The sequence below is a fragment of the Suricata suricatta genome, chromosome 5 (genome assembly GCF_006229205.1).
Source record: "Suricata suricatta isolate VVHF042 chromosome 5, meerkat_22Aug2017_6uvM2_HiC, whole genome shotgun sequence".
Classification (NCBI taxonomy): Eukaryota; Metazoa; Chordata; class Mammalia; order Carnivora; family Herpestidae; genus Suricata; species Suricata suricatta.
The window spans coordinates 122,410,019-122,429,213 of NC_043704.1; the positions used below are offsets into that span (position 1 = coordinate 122,410,019).

The 19,195-nt window shown below is 37.5% G+C and overlaps 1 protein-coding gene across 3 annotated transcripts in view; it reads right to left on the reverse strand.

The window, feature by feature from the left end:
- Window positions 1-19,195, reverse strand: part of ARMC8 (armadillo repeat containing 8) — a 108,553-nt gene that overhangs the window by 53,774 nt on the left and 35,584 nt on the right. For all 3 annotated transcript variants that reach the window (XM_029940203.1, XM_029940202.1, XM_029940204.1), the window contains 7 exons: window positions 14,357-14,428; window positions 12,810-12,952; window positions 12,608-12,705; window positions 8,438-8,530; window positions 2,666-2,746; window positions 676-751; window positions 489-579 (listed from right to left, as the gene is read on the reverse strand). In XM_029940203.1, coding sequence (XP_029796063.1) covers window positions 489-579; window positions 676-751; window positions 2,666-2,746; window positions 8,438-8,530; window positions 12,608-12,705; window positions 12,810-12,952; window positions 14,357-14,424 — 650 coding nt within the window. In that variant the 5' untranslated portion in view covers window positions 14,425-14,428. The remainder of the gene's footprint in view (window positions 1-488; window positions 580-675; window positions 752-2,665; window positions 2,747-8,437; window positions 8,531-12,607; window positions 12,706-12,809; window positions 12,953-14,356; window positions 14,429-19,195) is intronic.

Sequence of the window (19,195 nt, forward strand, 5' to 3'; positions counted from 1 at the left end):
TGTTAATAAGAACGTAACTATCTTATAAACGGTCACATTTCTATAATTTTATGCTTTGTTTTTCTAAACTTGAGGAAGCCATATTCTCTGAAATCATGCCTTAGTTATCAACCTCAACTAATTCTTACTCTGTATTTTCACATCTTTATATTTTCTTGTCTTAATCCTTACCATAAGGAAGTTCATTAAATCTGATCTAATTCTGTATTATTTCAACTGAAGTAACGAGAATAAGCTGAGAATGAAATACAGTAATTTTCTGGAGACAGTGTAAGCCGTTACATGAGTACTGCCGCTCTGCGTGCTGCCTGTGGTAAATGGAGTACAGCACTTGTGCCCATTTAATAAAATGTGTGACAATCCCAAGACTTAAAAGTTCTACAATCCCCAAAGAAGACAAAGACTGAAAGTGAGCCTATCAGGCTGCCCAAAAATACTCTAACATATTGACAAAGCACTATCACTCTTCCCACAGTCTTGACTTTTACCATTTTGCTGACGTCAGCTGCATCTCAATAGGTTTATCCCTCTGTAACATCTTCACAAAAATTTGTGGTAATAACTCTCCATCAACCAAAACTAGAAATAAAGCAAAGAACAAGAAGTAAAGCGTTCTTTTAATCTACAAAGTTCCTAAATTAAATCATGTAGGTGCCACTGAAAGTTCCAGCCTACCGTTTACCAGGGTCATCGATACCTGGGGGTTTTCAAAAGCTAAAACTGAGAAGCATTTCAGTGCCTGCATTCGAACCTGTAAGAATAAACAAACAAAAAATGCATTTATGAATTTTAAATGTCTCAGAATCCAAACTCTTCTGAAAAAGCAACAATTTAAATCTGCTTAAAATACTAAAAGAAGGCCTCAGGGGAATAAAAATAACACCTGTATATCTGAAGGGTACAGTAAGTTAAACTTAATTATAAGAAGTTAAAATTAATTTTGAAGTAACAGAAAAGAAAAAAAGCAACTAAAATTTAGACAAATTCCCAATCAAATTTAAAAGAACATATAAAATCCAATGTTGGTAAGACAAAGAAAACTTAGTAACATTTAGTCACCGACTACCTTTTAAGTGGGATACTTCTTCCCAAACTACAAACCAGAGAACTGAAGATTAAAAAAAAAAAAAAAAAAAGGAAAAAAGTGTGCTATAAAAGTCATATACGGGATGGGATGGGGCAAAGAGAACAGGAGAGGAAGCAAAATTACAGTAAAAGTCTGAAAAGGACCACACTAATTTAACTTTTAAAACACCTATGAATTGTGCTACTATTCCTCAAAACTAGATTACTGGGCCAAACACCTGGCCACATACAGTATATTTTACAATTCGCAGGAGCTCCTAGGAAAGCTATTATTTTTCACTCTTTCTGTTCAGTTTTCATCCATCTCATCATCACTTCCATGCCTGAGTGCACATATGATGTTTCTGTGTAGAACTCAAGCATGGCAGGCTAAGGAGCTGAAGTGTGACAAAGCCCTGTCCCTCGCTTTGGCAACAATATGCACACCAGCATGAGTGCACCTAAAATGTGAGACATAAAATGTCAGTGGTACTGACAATGGAGCAAACATTACAAAGAGCAATGTCACCAAAACCTTTTTTCTTCCACAACCTATAATCTGTTACAGTAAATAAGGAAGCTTGTTGCAGCAAAAACAAGGAAGAAAAGAGAATGGAGAGAGTTTATGAAGCTAGAGGACAGAGAAGCGCAGGGACAGTAAACAGCAACCACAGCAATCATTTCTTCATGAGACAGTGCTGACTGCTTTCTGCCTCCATGTGGCACAGGGCAGACGAAGCAGCTCTCAGGATAGATTTCCTTTCCCAGGCTCTGGCTAATTTCAAGTTGGGTCCATTCCCCATTTCTATCCTTATGAGTGCTTCACCAAGATCAAACTTTGGATCTCTCAAGTAGGGAGAACATAGGTATTAGCAGACCGCAATACAGCTAAGGACCAAAAGAGCAGATCAGATTTAGTGCAAGAGGATAGAAAACAAAAAAGGACTACTTCTCTCTCTGCTCTGCAATAAAGTCCTGGCATACCAGCCCTAATGTGACAAAATTAGGACAATGCCCCATTATTTGCTGTAAGTTACTCGTTGGAAAACAATCAAGTGACCCAAGTTTTAACTTAATTCTTGATTATATAATATGATGCTGTTTACCTATATATAAGAGAGAGTGAAGAAAATTTAATTAACAAGTCTGGAAAACCTTTGACTTTTTAACTCAAAATACAAATCAGAACGCATTTTAAATATTGATCTACATGTGGGTATATGCTGTAAGCTTGAGTCACTGGGGGTAAATCAAAGTCCTTTCTGACAGTAAGCCACTGTTCCAACACACTTCAAGGCATCACCTCACATGCGGCTTTGGCATTGACATCAGAGCAGAAGAAACTGTGAAAGTCAACAGCAAATGAAGCCACATCCATATTCTTAAAAAAATGGAAAGGCAAGGGTAGCTTTTAAAAATTTTTAAAGAGGATGCTGTAGTAAATCAATACTCGTAACATTTCACCGATAAAATTTTATCGATGTTATTCTTGATTACAACATCTATCAAAGCAGCAATAAAATATGAGGGCCTTCTGGATTAAGACTCTAGAAACCAAAAGTAAAGTATAAAAATCTGGCCATAATTTTTAACATCTTACTTTGTAAGATACTGAGGTTAGTAGGTGAGCAATATTTTGAACTGCACCATGGTTAAATAAAATTGTTTGATGATCTGGACCCTGTAAGAAAAGAGAATATAACAGTACATTAAAAAGAGTAATGATTCATTCCAACAAAACATTTACTTACACGTAGAAAAGCACATTCGCTACAATGCAGAATTCTCAGCTACCCTTCTCTTGCATAAATCCATCCTAACAAAGCAGAGTAGACACGGGGCTGCCATTTCTTTTTTTTTAATTTTTAAATGTTTTATTTATTTTTGAGAGAGAGAGAGACAGCGTGAGCAGGGGAGGGTCTGAGAGAGAGGGAGACCTAGAATCTGAAGCAGGCTCCAGGCTCTGAGCTAGCTGTCAGCACAGAGCCTGATGTGGGGCTCAAATCCACAAACAGCAAGAACATGACCTGAGCCGAAGCTGGATGCTCAACCAACTGAGCCACCCAGGCGCTGCATGGCTACCATTTCTTAAGTCATCCCAGCTCTGTAGAACTGCTGCTTCCTTACTCCCCCCGCCCCCCCAGCAATGAAGGGAACAAAGAAGCTATCCTAGTAGGCACAGGCCCTTTGCAGTTCTTAAATAACACACCATCACAGCAACAGAACGAACGACCGTCAATTCTACATTTCATGTGCACAATCTTACACCATGTCCACTGAAGGCAGTGTAATCATTCGTACAACTTTAGACTGCTAAGCTGGTCAGAGGAACCCTAAACTAATTAAGTACAAGGAGACCTGCACCGAAGCTTAACCTATCTCAATACATCAGGAAAGCTTGAGTAATGGATGGTGGAAAATTCAACACTCCATACTGAGAGGTGAATGTATTTTGGTTTCTGTTTCCATCTCATTTCTCTTCTTAGATCATTTCTTAGAGTAGGAAGCCGAAGAAATGGGAAAATTCAGGAATTTTATTTTTCATCATCAGTCTTCTACCGAGCAATTTACTGAAGATCTTCAAAGTAACAGAAGCTAAATGTGTATGTAAGGCTTTGAAGTTGCCACAGTTCTTAGGCACTGATTTTAATTTTTAAAAATTTTATATTATTATTATTAATGTTTATTTGAGAGACAGAGAGAGACACAGCATGAGTGGGAGAGGGACAAAGATTGAGAGGGAGACACAGAATCTGAAGCAGGCTCCAGGCTCCGAGCTGTCAGCACAGAACCCGATGCGGGGCTCGAACCCACAAACCATGAGATCAATGACCTAAGCCAAAGTCAGATGCTTAAAACCGACAGAGCCACCTAGGTGCTCCGCAGGCTTGCTTTTAGAACTAAAGATATTGACACTGTCCGGACACAAGGTGAAAGTGTGCTATCTTCCTACCTCATCTTTATCCATGTATCTGTAATTATAATTACAGGTACTCGTTATTGGTTGGGTACTTGCTATGTGCTAGGCACTGCTCTAAGTGCTTTACTTGCATTGTCTCATCTGAACCATGAGTCTCTGGCTTACTCAAAATAAAGAAAGTGGTGGAAACTATAATGGGGAGCCTAGGGGAAAAAAAGGCCTAAGAATTTCACCCATTTTTTTCTCACCTAGTAACAAGTAGGTAACTAGAATAAATTGTGAAGGTAAACCTAAATTACCCTAAGCTGACATGTAAGCATACTAAGGGGATTTTTTTTTTTTGGTCTTCCATATAAATTTTAACATCCTAATTTAAATACTGGTAGTGCTTAGCAGAATAGCTAAGTAGGCAGGGTGCTACCTCTACCCTTGTACCTCACTGTTCTTCCATCGCTGTATTTAGCCAACCTGTTTCTCTACTTTGAGATGACCTAACACTAATAGATTATTTTATATTCTTCAAGCCATTTCATACATATAAAAATACATAAGTATATCCTTTACCTATTTCAACACAAACAGTAGTATACACACACACGCACTATATATATATATTGTTCTAGATCTTTTACTTCCTTTATACTATATCCCAGAAATTATTCCTATCAGTACATAAAGAGCTTTCTTATTTCTTTTTTGGCTTTACTCCATTGTATGGATAACCCATACTTTAACTAGTGCCCTATAGTTAGGCATTTAGATATTCAGTCTTTTACTACTACAAAACATCACTTTGACAAATACCCATGTGCATGCATTTTTTTTTTTAATGTTTATTTTTGAGAGAGAGTGAAAGCAGGCTGGGGGCTACAGAGAGAAGGGGAGGGAACAGAGGATCCAAAGCTGGCTCCACACTGACAGCAGAGAGCCCAATGCAGAGCTCAAACTCATGAACCATGAGATCATGACCTAAGCCAAAGTCAGAGGTTCAATCGACTGAGCCACCCAGACGTCCCATGCGTCTTTTTTTTAAAGAGCTATATCATTTATGGAATATCTGTACTGATAAAGCTGTATTATGAAGAAGATCAAGCACAATGCAATTTACTTAACATAACTATTTCCTACTGTCTACGAGATATTGTAGTTTGTTTTTTTTTTAATTTTTTTTTAATGTCTTTTTTTTATTTACTTTTGAGAGACAGAGAGAGACAGCATGAGCAGGGGAGGGTCAGAGAGGGGGGAGACACAGAATCTGAAGCAGGCTCCAGGCTCTGAGCTAGCTGTCAGCACAGAGCCCGACGTGGGGCTCGAACCCACGAACCGTGAGATCATGACCTGAGCCGAAGCCGGCCACTTAACCGACTGAGCCACCCAGGCGCCCCTATTGTAGTTTTTTAAATCCTTCAATTTCTTTGCCCCAGGGATTGCAGCAAATAATGATTACCAAAGTTCTTCCTCCTCTGTGCTTGTACATAGGATTGTGTAAAAACAATTGCAAGGAAGCAATTAGTGACTGAACCTAGTGAAGGAACTATCATTTGTTTCTCATCAAATCTCTCTTAGGTCTCGCCAAATCAACACCGATGAACCTGGGCTAGTAAGGCAACATCCACAGGGTGGTAAGCAAATAAGCCACCAAGTTTTTAAAGTTCCAAAAGATATACCTCAGAAGTTTTGGAGTAACCTGTTTAAGAAATGGCAACAATTTATGTCTAATTCATATTACTCCTTACTTTTGCTCCTTAATAAATCAGGGAGGGAATTTCAGACACAATTAGGATTAGCTTAGAAGACAAATGCTTTAGTAATCTCTTCTCTTTTTCTGTCTTCCCCTCCCCAGAATATATATGTAAATAAATGTATTTAATATTGATATCAGTACAGCTGACCCATGAACAACAATGGGTTTGAACCGTGTGGTCCATTTCTATGTGGATTTTTTTCAATACACACAGTACAGTACTGTAAATGTATTTTCTTTATGATTTTCTTAATAACAATTTCTTTTCTCTAGCTTACTTTATTGTAAGAATACAGTATATAATACATAGAACACACAAAATACTTGACTGCTTATCATTAAGTCGTCCAGTTAGTAGGAGGCTATTAGGAGTTAAATTTTAAGGAAGTGAAAGACTATGTGCCAATTTTTGACTGAGCAGGGTTTGGCACCGCTGACCCTAGCATATCCAAGGGTCAACAATATATGCAAATTTGTGAATAAGTCTAAAAATCTTACTACAATATTATTTTAAGTCTATATATAAACTCAAAACATGAAAGTAAAAGGTTTTTATAGCTAATAACTATACAGAGATCATGAGATCAATTGTTTTCAAAGATTCACATTACTAAATCAGTAGAAAAATTAATATTTTAGACTAATTATCATTGGGTTTATAAATGCTACAATGTTTCCTAAATTCTAGTTGTATCTCAGAAGACTTAAATTTGATGCTTTAATTACAGCAGCAAATGCTAATTATCATGCTAAAAGAAAGCTGAATTAAGGTGATTTTCTCTGATAACATCTTCTGTTCTGTTAGTGGTATGAAGGTGCTCAGTGTAAGAGAACTTACAAAAGAACTAGTGATTCTTTCATCCATGATTTCAGCTAAAAAGCACTGAGAAATGTTAGATAAGCAAGCTCAAAAGGACTTAAAAGTTTCTGATGAGTTTTTAAAAAAGCTATCTGAGGGGCATCTGGGTGGCTCAGTCAGTTAAACATCTGATTTTGGCTCAGGTCATGATCTCACAGTTCATGAGTTCAAGCCTGGCAGTGCAGAGCCTGCTTGAGATTCTCTCTCTCTCTTCTCTCTCTGCCCCTCTCCCAGTTGTGCTTTCTCTTTCTTGCAAAATAAATAAATAAATAAATAAACAAACAAACAAATAAAATAAAAGCTATTTGGGTAACTTCTGAAACAGGATTATTCGAACCTCCCATAAGAGAACACAGTAATTTGACATGTAGTAGTTCTACCTCCAGGTCCAATTTTCAGTGTCCCTTTGGGATTACTGTGGTCATAACTAATAGATGCTGTGCTCTCAAGCACTCAGCTATAGACGCAGAAAGATTTTTAACGAGGCCCAGGAGTTCTGGAGTATCCTTCTTTACTTATCTTCCAGGGCTGGCTAGAAGACTTCATTTCACCGTTGGAAAATTCTACACTGTGTTAAATTCAGCTCATTTTTAGCAAATGAATTGCAACAAAATTGTCATTTTTTCAAAGGCTTTCTTTGCCCACCTCAAGAGATTAAGGGAGTGTTTGATATCCCTGGCCCTGTAAATTGGCTCACATACTGTCAAAGCAATCTGAAAAGTAAACTTCAAAGGCTTTTGATAAAATTCTTAAATTCTAGATGCCTTAAATAGAACTGAATAAGCTGTGAAAGTCAGTTAAGATTGCGGGGCGGGGGGTGGATAGTTAAATTATGATGATACTTTTTCTGGAACCAAGTGAACTCATTTTCATTTCTTTGAGAAACTGATCTAAAATAGCACAGACCCATGATCTTCCTAGTTTCATATGTAGGTGTTCACTTTTCTTTCCTTTATTTCCTATAGTTCCCCAAACTCCTTACTTTGTCTTTGTATTATAAGTATAGGTAGGTGACTAATACTGTCCTGAAAAAATTACAGCATCATCAGAAGACAATTATTTGGTTAGCAATTAGCAAATGTGTAGAAATTATGAAAGCTCTCAAATAAATAATCACCCATGGCTATCAAAAGAGTATGCTCAGTATGTAAACTATGAAGCAAAATAAATGCCACTTTATGACACTGTTAAATTTAGTTTCAGGGCCTTTTAGGAACAGAAATTACTCTCAACAAAGAGCACAAAAGAATCTCCCACTTCTCCTTACAGGAAATCACTTAAAACAATCTCCAAAAATGAGAGTACGGGGAAATAGTCATGATCACATACTACTGGTAGGAGTATAAAGTGGTACAAACTCAAAACAAGATACTAAGTATATTGTAAAGTTACCAATGCACAAACTTTGACTCAGCAGTTCTGTTTCTTATAAAATGCTCTACACAAGCTATTTTCAGATTGTTTTGTAATAATATAATATTGGAACCAAGGCAAATGTCCAACAACTGATAACTCGTTAAACAAATTATTGTATATCTATATAGTAAAATACTATACTACCACTGGAAAAAAATGAGAGAGCTCCTTATGTATTGATATGGAATAAGTTTTAAGATATGAAAAATGCAAGGTGCAGAACAGTACGTATGGAATGCTACCATTTGTGTCCCAAAAGGAGAAAAAGAAATATATCCATAGGTCTGTTTACATATAAAAACAGGGAAGGGGAAGAATATCCACAGGTCTGTTTATATACACACGTTATCTCTGGGAGTATAGTCAAAGAAATCAAGTCTCCTGAGAGCATGTAAGATTTTACACTACATAGAACATTTATTCTGCTTCTTACTTTACAGCAGTGTGAGAAGATCTGACAGATGTACTCCTGGGTGTAGCGGGACCTGCTGAGCAGCGCCATGAGGTGTGGGATCACCGTGGCATCCTGGAGTCCAAGGAAGAGAGAGCACAGTAACAAGGAACTTAGGCATTGTGAATACATCTCATACACTATTTCCATGAACAGGTACATATGTAAGCTTCTTAATCACAGTAAATCAGGAACACATCGAAGCAAAAACAACAGTCTCCAAAACTGTTCAGGTAAAGGACAAGGAGAGGGGGTTCAATATTCATCGTCAACAACAAAATACAAGAACAGGAAAATCTCAACTTCTCTCCCATAAACAGCCTATATCCCCACAATGAAACAAAATCATTTCAAAAGACTTGACAGAAGTCTGTTCTGAAACCAAAACGTGAATAAGATATACAATAATAAATAGCCTGTAAGGAGGAAATATTATATAAACAGGGACAGTTTTGATCTCTGAGATGTGGTATCAGTAGCTAATAAGAATTATGACTAGTTAGCTAATCTCAATCTTCACATGACAATTTATAAAATATCAACTTTTCACTAAGAGCATGTTTGCTGTCGACTGCTGACACTTAGCAATATACAGGACAGTGCAGTGAAAGAGAAAAGAATCCACCCAACCTGCTGCAGGGCTCTCCAAGAATTTCCTTCTTGTTTGGGTGCAAAGGGAATTAAAAGTTGAAAGAGTATTTGGCCTGAACCGCAGATGGAAAAGAGACTTAGCTCAAGCCTCCTAGTCAATACTGTCATGAGTCCTAGAGCAAATATAAATGTGCATGCAAAATCCCAGGGGGTATTATCTGCAGATTCTGATTCTGTAGGTTTGGAGCAGCATTTAAGCTCCAGATGAAGCTGATGCTGCTGGGCCACAGACCACACTTTAACAAAAGACAACAGAGGACAAGAAAGGCAACTTAAGAATACCATCTTGAGGGACACCTGGGTGGCTCAGTTGGTTAAGTGTCCAACTGCAGCTCAGATCATGATCTCATGGTTCGTGAGTTTGAACCCAACATCAGGCTCTGTGCTGACAGCTCAGAGCCTGGAGCCTGCTTCAGATTCTGTGTCTCCCCCCTCTCTCTGTCCCTCCCCCATTAGCACTCTGTCTCTCAAAAATTAATAAAAACATTAAAAAAATTTTTTTTAAAGATTACCATGTTGGGATGAACAAGATTTGGGGTTTCCCTTAGAAAAGAATGCCCAAGATATATAACAGCTTAGTAGGAAAACAAAAGGATATTGATTCCCTATTAGAATCTTTCCCTTAGCTTGTTAGTCTAATCCTCTGGGTTATCACATACAGTTTAAAAACAAAATGAAAAATTTAGAAAACCTCAAAGTCATGTACTAAATGTAAGGACAGAAAAGGAAGAGAGGAGAGGAGAATAATGTCAAGTACATGTCTATTTTAATGGGGATGGGGGAAACAATGGTTACATTGGTAGTAGACAGGTAAACAAGAGCAGCTAAGAAGACAGGCAACCAAAAGGATGACACAAAAGTTTCTATTAAGTTCCTGAAACTATTTCCACCTCCTTTCTTTCCTCCATTGGTCTCTCATCCCTCAGTTTTCCTGTTATAATGGCCTCATCACATTTCTTCACACCTGCTTCCTTTCTGCCAATTGTCTTACAGATCTGCAATTTATAGTTGATTAAGCAAGGCAAAGAACAGTTGCATAATCTACCCAAAGGCACCCATCTGGTAAAAAGGATTTCAAACGAGACATCCTGCCCTCTTCTAAGTGGACTGCTCTGTTTTCAGTTCACTGTCTGAGTTGCTATGCCAGCTAGCTCTGTACAATCCAACTCACAGATATCAGTTAGTTACACTAAAATGCTACTCTGTCACTGTAGCACTTTTCACAGATCCACACGGTCTTTGAGGCATAAAACTGAGATGTTTCATAATTTAGACATTCTGTGAAAGCCACTTTAATGTCCTTGAGCCTTAAATTGTTCTTACGTAAAAAAGTTAAGTTAGTGTAGACCAGTTTTCCAAATTATGTACCATGACCCATGAGTAGGTCATAAAATCATTTTGGAAAGTGAGGAGGAAGGAGTTAAAACAGTGGGCCAGGATCAACTTCTCACTGTTACTGGGGATGGAGAAACATTCGTAGGGCAAAGACGACAAGCGATTGGTTTAATCTCTTTGTAAACATCAGAATGGGACCTTCAGGGAAACAGACTGACATTTACTAGGAGTAGAGCTCTTGTCTGTATAAAGCTATGAGAAGCATGTCCCCAATTCAGGACAACTTAAAGTATAAATCATTAGTTCTCCAAGAGTGGTCCATGGACCAGGAGCCTCTGAGTTACCTGGAAACTTGTTAGAAAAGCAAATTCTCAGGCCCTACTCCAGACTCACTGAATCAGAAAGTCTGGCAGTAGGCTCCAGCAATCTGTGCTTAATAAACCCTCCAGGTAACCATGGTCCATGCTCAAGTCTACGAACTGCTGTAATGAAGAGTATCGACTTACAAGGCATGACTCCCTGAAGAATACTGCACAATATTTATATGTTATATAAATATATATTTATATAAAATATATACTGATGTATAAAATTGAGATGTTTCATAATTCAGAGTTTCCATGCTGTGTGAAGTGACCCATGAACTTACAGACCTTATGTATCTTTATGGACCAAAGGAGCATGTCTCCGATGTGGGGAGGATGGACTGTGGCGACTCGGGACATTCTACCCTCCCCCTGCTGGTTTTACCTATGCCTCTTGATATGCCTGTATTTTTGAAATATTTGTAAAATGTGATTCTAGATAAGAATAGATATGTGTCCTATCGGACACTGATTCTTTGTGTTGGCTCAGAGAAACACAACCAGCATTTTTTTTTAAAGAATAAGAAAAATTAGAATAGAAAAAAGAGGGCATCACATTTAGGGAACTGTTTTGTGAAGACTGTCCCAGTAATCTTCCTTCTCTCCACCTCTGCCCCCCACTCACACATATGCACAGTGTGGCAATGGAAAATATACTTTTTTAATTTTTTAAATATTTTATTTATTTTTGAGATAGAGAACAAGAGTGTGTGAGCAGGGGTGGGTTGGAGAGAGAAGGAGACACAGAATCTGAAGACAGGCTCTAGGATCTGAGCTGTCAGCACAGAGCCCGACACGGGACTCAAATCCACAAACCGCAAGATGGTGACCTGAGCTGAAGTCGGACGCTTAACCAACTGAGCCACCCAGGGGTCCCTGGAAAATATATTTCTTATCATAGATTATAGACCATAGAGTTTGAAAAATACTGGCCTGAATAATGTTAAGAAAATCTCATGTAATCAATAGATAAAAATGCCCCCTGAGGTTAATCCCTGAGGTTTTTGAAAACTAGTGAATAACTCCAAAGATCTCCAGATTCTCTCACACATGTTCCCTGATTGTAGCCTGCAAGCAAGCTTCCTACAGGCTGGTTCTGGGTCACCTCTCCAGAATCTAACACTGATCCCTTTCCCACATTAGACTGCTCTCTACCCACCGCCCTGCATATTCTCTCTTACACAAATCTTTCCCAGAATGGCCTCTTTCCTCTCCACTTCTCTAAATCTTATCCAAGGGCCAGGTCAAATCCCTGTAAAGCCTACTCCACTGGATTTAACCTAGAGTAAGTATATTAAATATATTGTCTTTAATTTGGTATTAAAAAAATGTTTTTAATGTCTTTTTTATTTATTTTTGGGAGACAGAGAGAGACAGTGTGAGCAGGGGAGGGTCAGAGAGAGAGGGAGACACAGAATCCGAAGCAGGCTCCAGGCTCCGAGCTAGCTGTCAGCACAGAGCCCGACGCGGGGCTCGAACCCATGAAACGTGAAATCATGACCTGAGCCAAAGCCGGCACGTAACCAACTGAGCCACCCAGGCACCCCTTAATTTGGTATTAAGAGATCAAAATGGGTCTTCTTTTTTTAAACAGTTTATAAATTCCTTAAGGTCTGATATTATCTTCCACTTCTTTATGATATCTAGACCATCTGGTATCTGCAAATCAGCAAGCACTGGCATACTCATGGAGACTTTTCTATGATATAACATAGTTACGATGAGTTTTGAGATGCCAAGTAAAGTAGATGTATGTTGCTAGTGAAATCTAACTGATGATTCAAACAATTCTACAACTCACTGTATACAGTAGCTCCTCTGGAGTGACAGGACTCGTAAAGATGGTGCGCAGGCACCGGAGGCAAGCTTCGATGAACTTCAGGTCTGGAGACAGTAGTCCTGTCAATAGAAAAAAGATGTGAGACTCATCCTTTCAATCTGTATTTTAAACACTGCAAATGGATTCTGATTTTTACTTGCACAAACATGACTTCCTTACATACCTTGCAGTAAGGCAGGGATAATATGACAATCTAGAAGAGACTTAACGTTGTTTTCAGTACCCATAGCAAGACTGCCCAATACCACCGCACATTCAGTTTTCAGCTCTGTGCTTGAGGTTTCTTGCTGAAGCAAGTACAATAATCTGAAAATAAGGAATTTGATAAACAGAGGAGACTAAAAAAATTAAACACAAGTAAATTAGCTAAAAGTAATCTAACAGAAAAATGCTACCAACACATCCCACATACTAAAATTATGTTTGATGAGCTTATAGAAGGCTAGGAAATGGTCATTTACATCAGCTACTAATTTAATAAAGAAATATTTGGGTAAAAAAATCAAGAAGAGATTTTCTTCATTTTGAGCAAAAGAACTATTACATATAATCTTAGAATTTATCAGAACTATCTATTATCCTGAAAGTTGTCCATAAGTAGAGACAGCAGCACCACAGTCCATGTTATCTGCCACTCCAGGATATGAAGATTCTGGACGGTCAATGTCAAGTGCTATCAGATCTTAAATTCAGACTAGAAAGGGACGTGGACTATCCAGAGGTATATTTCAGAGATCACAGAATTTTAACCTAGAAGAAATATTCAGAGACATGTGCAGCTCTTCAAACAAGGAAAACTCTTCTTTCTCCAGTTCTCCCACTGGGAATCAGGAGATCCTCTCATTTCCACCCCAGCCCTGCTTGTCAAGCAAATATTCCCTAAACTCTAATCATCTGCCACTTATGACCACCTGCTTTATGTTCCACAGTAAAACACTCACACTCCTTCAAGTACACATCTATACACTGAACACGAATCTCCTAAGAAAGGCTGCTGAGAGTTTTATGGTTACCACAGTATATATTTGAGGTCAGTTATAATAAAAACAATAAAACCATGAATCGTGCATCAAAAGACAGAAATGAAGAGAAAAAAACAAAATATTAAAAATTCAGAATAAAAAAAACCTAACAGCACTGCACATAAAACTTACTTCTGAGTAGCAAAGGCAAAGAGAAAGTTATACAATTATCACTGTCTGCCAAAAAGAAGCTTATTAATTAATTAGGTCATCAGAAAAAAGATCAAAAACTTTCTAAGTTAAAAAACAGCAAATTCTAAAATTAGAAATTAAAAAAAGAAAAGCAGGATTAAAAACCAAGTAGGTTTTTTGTTATTTTAAAAGGTTTTGAGAATCCTAAGAAATTAGTATCCAATCATATAAAACTGCCAAGGCTCTGAGGAGATAGAGAAGAATCAGGCCTGGTATATATCATCTATAGAGCCAACACACATCTTTTTATTGCAGGGTCAATGATCTTTCTGAATTTCCAAAAAGTATTAATACATTTGTTTCATATTTCATTCCCTGGTATTTAAAAATTTCTAAAGATATGCTTCATATATTTCAAAGCATTTATTTTAAAAATTAAGAGGCTTTTAAAAACAAGATAGATAATATAGAAAAAAAGATGGGTCATATGGATGAGAATGAGAAATACATTAAAAAACAGTATGAATAGCAAAAAAGGGACTGAAAGCAAACATACCTTGGAACAGCTCCTAAAACAATGAGATTGGCTTTCTGCTTGTTGTTTCCAATTACAGCATTTTTCATGTCTCTGAATTCAAGGGAAGAGAAAAGGGCAAAGGATGTTGAGACATTACAAAAAAAAAATCAAAGATCAATTCATTCCACTTCATCCTTACTATGCAACATCTTGGATTGACAAGTAGAGAAATCAGTGACAAAGTGAATCCTTAACCTTTTTGTACCTGGAGCACCAAAGGGAAGAACTGAGATAGAAACTGAGTGAACCTGGGGGCTGTAATACAGGAGAGTAGGGGTGGGGGAAGCGGGAGACAGCCTGAGCACTCATAAAAGACTTCCAACACAAAGAATGTTGAGTTCTTCAGAAAAGGCCCACACATTATATCTAACTTTCAGGGATCATGATTTTGTTCCTTTCTATCTTCTTTTTCTGACTTCTTTGGCTGAATATTTCTTACATTTCCATTTTATCTCCTTTTATTATCTCATTAGTTGTGCCTCTTTGGGTTGCATTTTGTTGCTTTTTAGTGGTTGCTTTACAATATGTATCTTTTAAATTATTACAGTCAGTCTTCAAGGGATATTATCTTATTTCATTCATGTTTTAAGAGCCTTATGGGCATATACTCCCATTTCTCCAACCATTCCTTGTGCGATTACTGTCAAATATATTTTATTTTTTTACTTGGTTAGAAGTAATATATTGCTACTATATTTTAGTTAAGCAGTCCATTACCTTTCAAAGAGATTTAAAAATAAGAAAAACGGCTTTATATTTCTCACATATTCACCAGTATTTTATTTATTTATTTGTTTGTTTGTTTGTTTGAGACACAGAGAGAGACAGTGTGAGCAGGGGAGGGTCAGAGAGAAAGGGACACAAAGAATCCGAAGCAGGCTCCGAGCTAGCTATCAGCACAGAGCCCAATGCGAGGCTCGAACCCACAAACAGTGAGATCATGACGTGAGCCGAAGCCAGACGCGTAACTGACTGAGCCACCCAGGCGCCCCATCACCAGTATTTTTTTATTGTAGTACACTCAGATCTTTACGTCCTCAGGAATAAAACTCTATTCCATAAGAACAGTATCTATATGAATGACCAACTGGTTCACAAACACTGACTGACCCCAAATAACAGCTTGAGAAAAAAATAAATAGCTCAAAGTAAACCTAGTACTACTAATAAAATGATTAATAAAAAATACTTACCCAAATGGGCCAGTAGTGCTATCTTAATGTAAAAAAACACTAGATGGTAGCTCTGCCTGGGTGGCTCAGTCAAGTGCCTGACTTCACTCAGGTCATGCTCTCACAGTTCATGAGTTTGAGCCCCATGCTGGGCTCTGTGCTGACAGCTTGGAACCTGCTTCAAATTCTATGTTTCCCTCTCTCTCTGCCCCTTACCCACTCACGCTCTGTCTCTGTCTGTCTCTCTCTCTCAAAAATAAACATTAAAAAAATTTTTTTTAACACTAGAACGCTAGGTGATTCTACATAGCAGTGGTTCTCAAAGTGGGAAAGAGAGAATTAAAGCCCCATAAGGGCATTTCAGAAGTTAATGAGGATGTCTGGAAATTTCTGGCCATAGTTTTACAATTAGACAGAAAGCATTTTTTTGGTACACTTTTAAAGAAAACTGTATTTTTCAGTATTCTATCTGTATTGTAAAAAAAAAAAAAAAAGGAGACTATACTTTTTATTAGAAGTTACTTCATTTTAGAAAATCAGACAACCAGGACAGTGGCCACTCACAGTACTAGAGCCATCAATACCATGTATCATTCCACATTTTCAGCTCTTGTGCTCACATTGCTTCATTAAGTCTTCTAATGTATTCATGCCTAAATGTTTACACATGGAAACATTATAAATTATCTTTAAAGGGTTTTTTCCACTTATAAGCAGGAAGGCACTGTATTATTTTTGGAGTATGTATGTGAAGAGTTGTATTATCACTAATTTAATTTCAGGGTGGTACAGGGGTCATTAACAAATATTTATCGGGGGGGGGGGTCACGTCTGACAGTGTTAAGACCATCACTATAGAGCCTCAAAGTTCTTAGCTCACCAATTTCTTTCATATCCCCAAATAAGTTCCTCTACATTCTCACACAACATCTCTTTTGACTCTTAAGGTGACTGAACTCTAACATATATAGGAATTTTGTTGGTCAACTTTGAAACGTAGAATCCTAAAAAATACATCTGTAATTGGCCAACCATGATCTTGTAGAAAAACAGTAGAAAACAGGGAGAAAAAGCTACTTTAAAAAATCAACAACTAAATGTTATAGTCAGTATGTATTTCCAATACCAACCAGATTTACTGGCATTAAAAAACCCTGATGATAAGTACAATACCCTTTCTCCTTAATTACCTTCTTTGATTATGACAGAAAAATACTGCTGTGACGCAGCGATGTGCTGAAAGCGGATTCTCACAGTTTTTGAATGGCATTTTCACAGCTGTGGAGCCAACCACTGTGGCCCTAGTCTTCCCCCAGAAGCTCAGTGCCTTAGGGTAGGACTATTTTTTTCAGGGCCTTATCTGTTTCTCTCTGTAAACCATCATTCAGATCTTCCACATAGTTCACAGAATAAAAGTAAGAGTATTTTTTCACTTATGGGGTATGGGGACTAAGCTGAATGAAGCTTACAAGGGTTTTAACCAAGCTCTGATAGACAATTATAAAATTATGGGATATCAAAGCCTCACCGAACAAAGCATAGAGGGTGAGGCTGTACATCTAGGCTTCTGTCTCCTTACGGAGATTTACTTCCCAATCATCAGCTTGTAGACCCTAACTTAGCAGCTTACACTTACTTTCAACTTCTTCCCTCTTTAATGTGTCCTGTCTATACTAATGTAGCACATCCATTTGTCCAACATTTACCTGTTGAGAGCCTATTGTGTGCCAGGTAACATTCTCTCTATTCTGAAATTCCCAACAGGAACATTTCCCCAGATTTCTCTCCATTCTTCCTTTACTAAGCAGAAATGAGATGTCCTTACATTACCTTATAAAAGTGTTCCGAATATCTGGAACCACACGAAAGTAAATGTTTTTATAGATAAAAGCAAGCAAAAACTCCTCCAAAACCAATTTTCCAGTTCTCTTAATAGTTCACAAAAAAGACATGAATGAGGTAGCTGGTAGTTATAGAGTAAATGCAGACTGAAGAGAATACAATTAAAACGGACCAATGTCTAAAGAAAATAATTCTTGCTGTGGCTTTCATAAGTAAAATATATTTATGGTACATAAGGAAGAAGAGACCTTAAAACCCAGCAAATAAATTCTAGTCAGCTGTTACTATAAGAGATACTAGAAGATCATTTCTATGAGTTACAACCGAAATAATCATTATCATATATACTTATCTGTAGCAGATCTAAATATGGTGTAAGATTCAATTTCAGAGCCAGCCAGAGTGTAGCTATTCTCGCTCTCTTCTCCATATACCCTCCCTCATAGCTTCCTATGGCTAACTTCACTCATCTTTTCAGGTCTGACCTTAGATATCAATGTCACTTCTTCCAGGAAGCTTGCCCTGACAACTCCCAGGTCTGGGTTAGGTGTTCCTAGCCACCCTCTATCATAGCACACTCATTACTTTGTTAGGATTGAGCTCTATTTCCTCTTGAGAGGCAAGAAAGCCAGTCTGATGGGAAAATACCAGAGAAGTTACTATCAATGGGTCATAAAATGCACCACAGAGAAATCTATATCCTTGTAAAATGCAAACTCACTACTATCATCCAAGATGGGAGCACAACAAAATTATGCAAAACTTATATACTGCCTTGGAAGTTTATAAAGCATTCCATATCTATTATTTTATTTCATCATTATTACAACCTTGAGTAATATTAAAGCCATTTTACTGATGAGGAAGCTAAGCGTCAGGTTTGGGGCTTTTCTCAGAGCTCCATATTAAATGATAGAGCCAGTCTCAATCCATGTCTTTTATGCCAAGTGTTTTTTCCATTACTTCCAGCATATTAGGCAATCAGAACAAACTGATAAAAAAGAAGTCAGCTAATGTATTTTCTTTTTCCTCCCATGTTTCAATTTTACATTGTATACAAGATAAAAAGCATTTCCAACTTTTCAATTAAAGATATCCTTTTCCTAATAGATCAAAGGAGATATATATATATATGTGTGTGTGTACATATACACATATCTACCAACTTCTAAAAAATGTTTACTTATTTTATTTTTGAGAGAGAAAGAGAGTATGCATGCCCAAGCAGGGGAGGGACAAAGAGAGAGGGAGAGAGAGAATCCCAAGCAGGCTCTGTGCTATCAGCACAGAGCGCAACAGGGGGCTCGAACTCATGAACCATGAGATCATGACCTGAGCTGAAATCAAGAGTCAGACACTTAACTGACTGAGCCACCCAGATGCCCCTCGTATCTACCAACTTTTAAAGCTAAAAGAAACAAAACACTCTATTCATATATTATTGAAATTCAACAATTATGTTTTGAGCTCAGCACTGTGTTAGGCTCTATGAAGGATATAAAAGCACCACATAATGGGATGCTTGAAGAGTTTACAATCTTCTTGGAAAGATAAAAATAACACTAACAATGTAAAGCAGTACTATATTATAAATCAAGTGCTTATAGGCCTGAGATAAATAGATGATCAGACAAGCTTACCAGGTTTTGAGGCAGTGGCAGGAACTAAATGAACCTTAGAAAATGATCAGGATTTGGATAGTGAATGGGAAGGGCAAATGGAAAAGCCATTCATAGAAGACCATATGGAAATAAACACATATTTCTAGGGCAGAACCAGGAGCCTGGATTAAGAAGAAGTATCC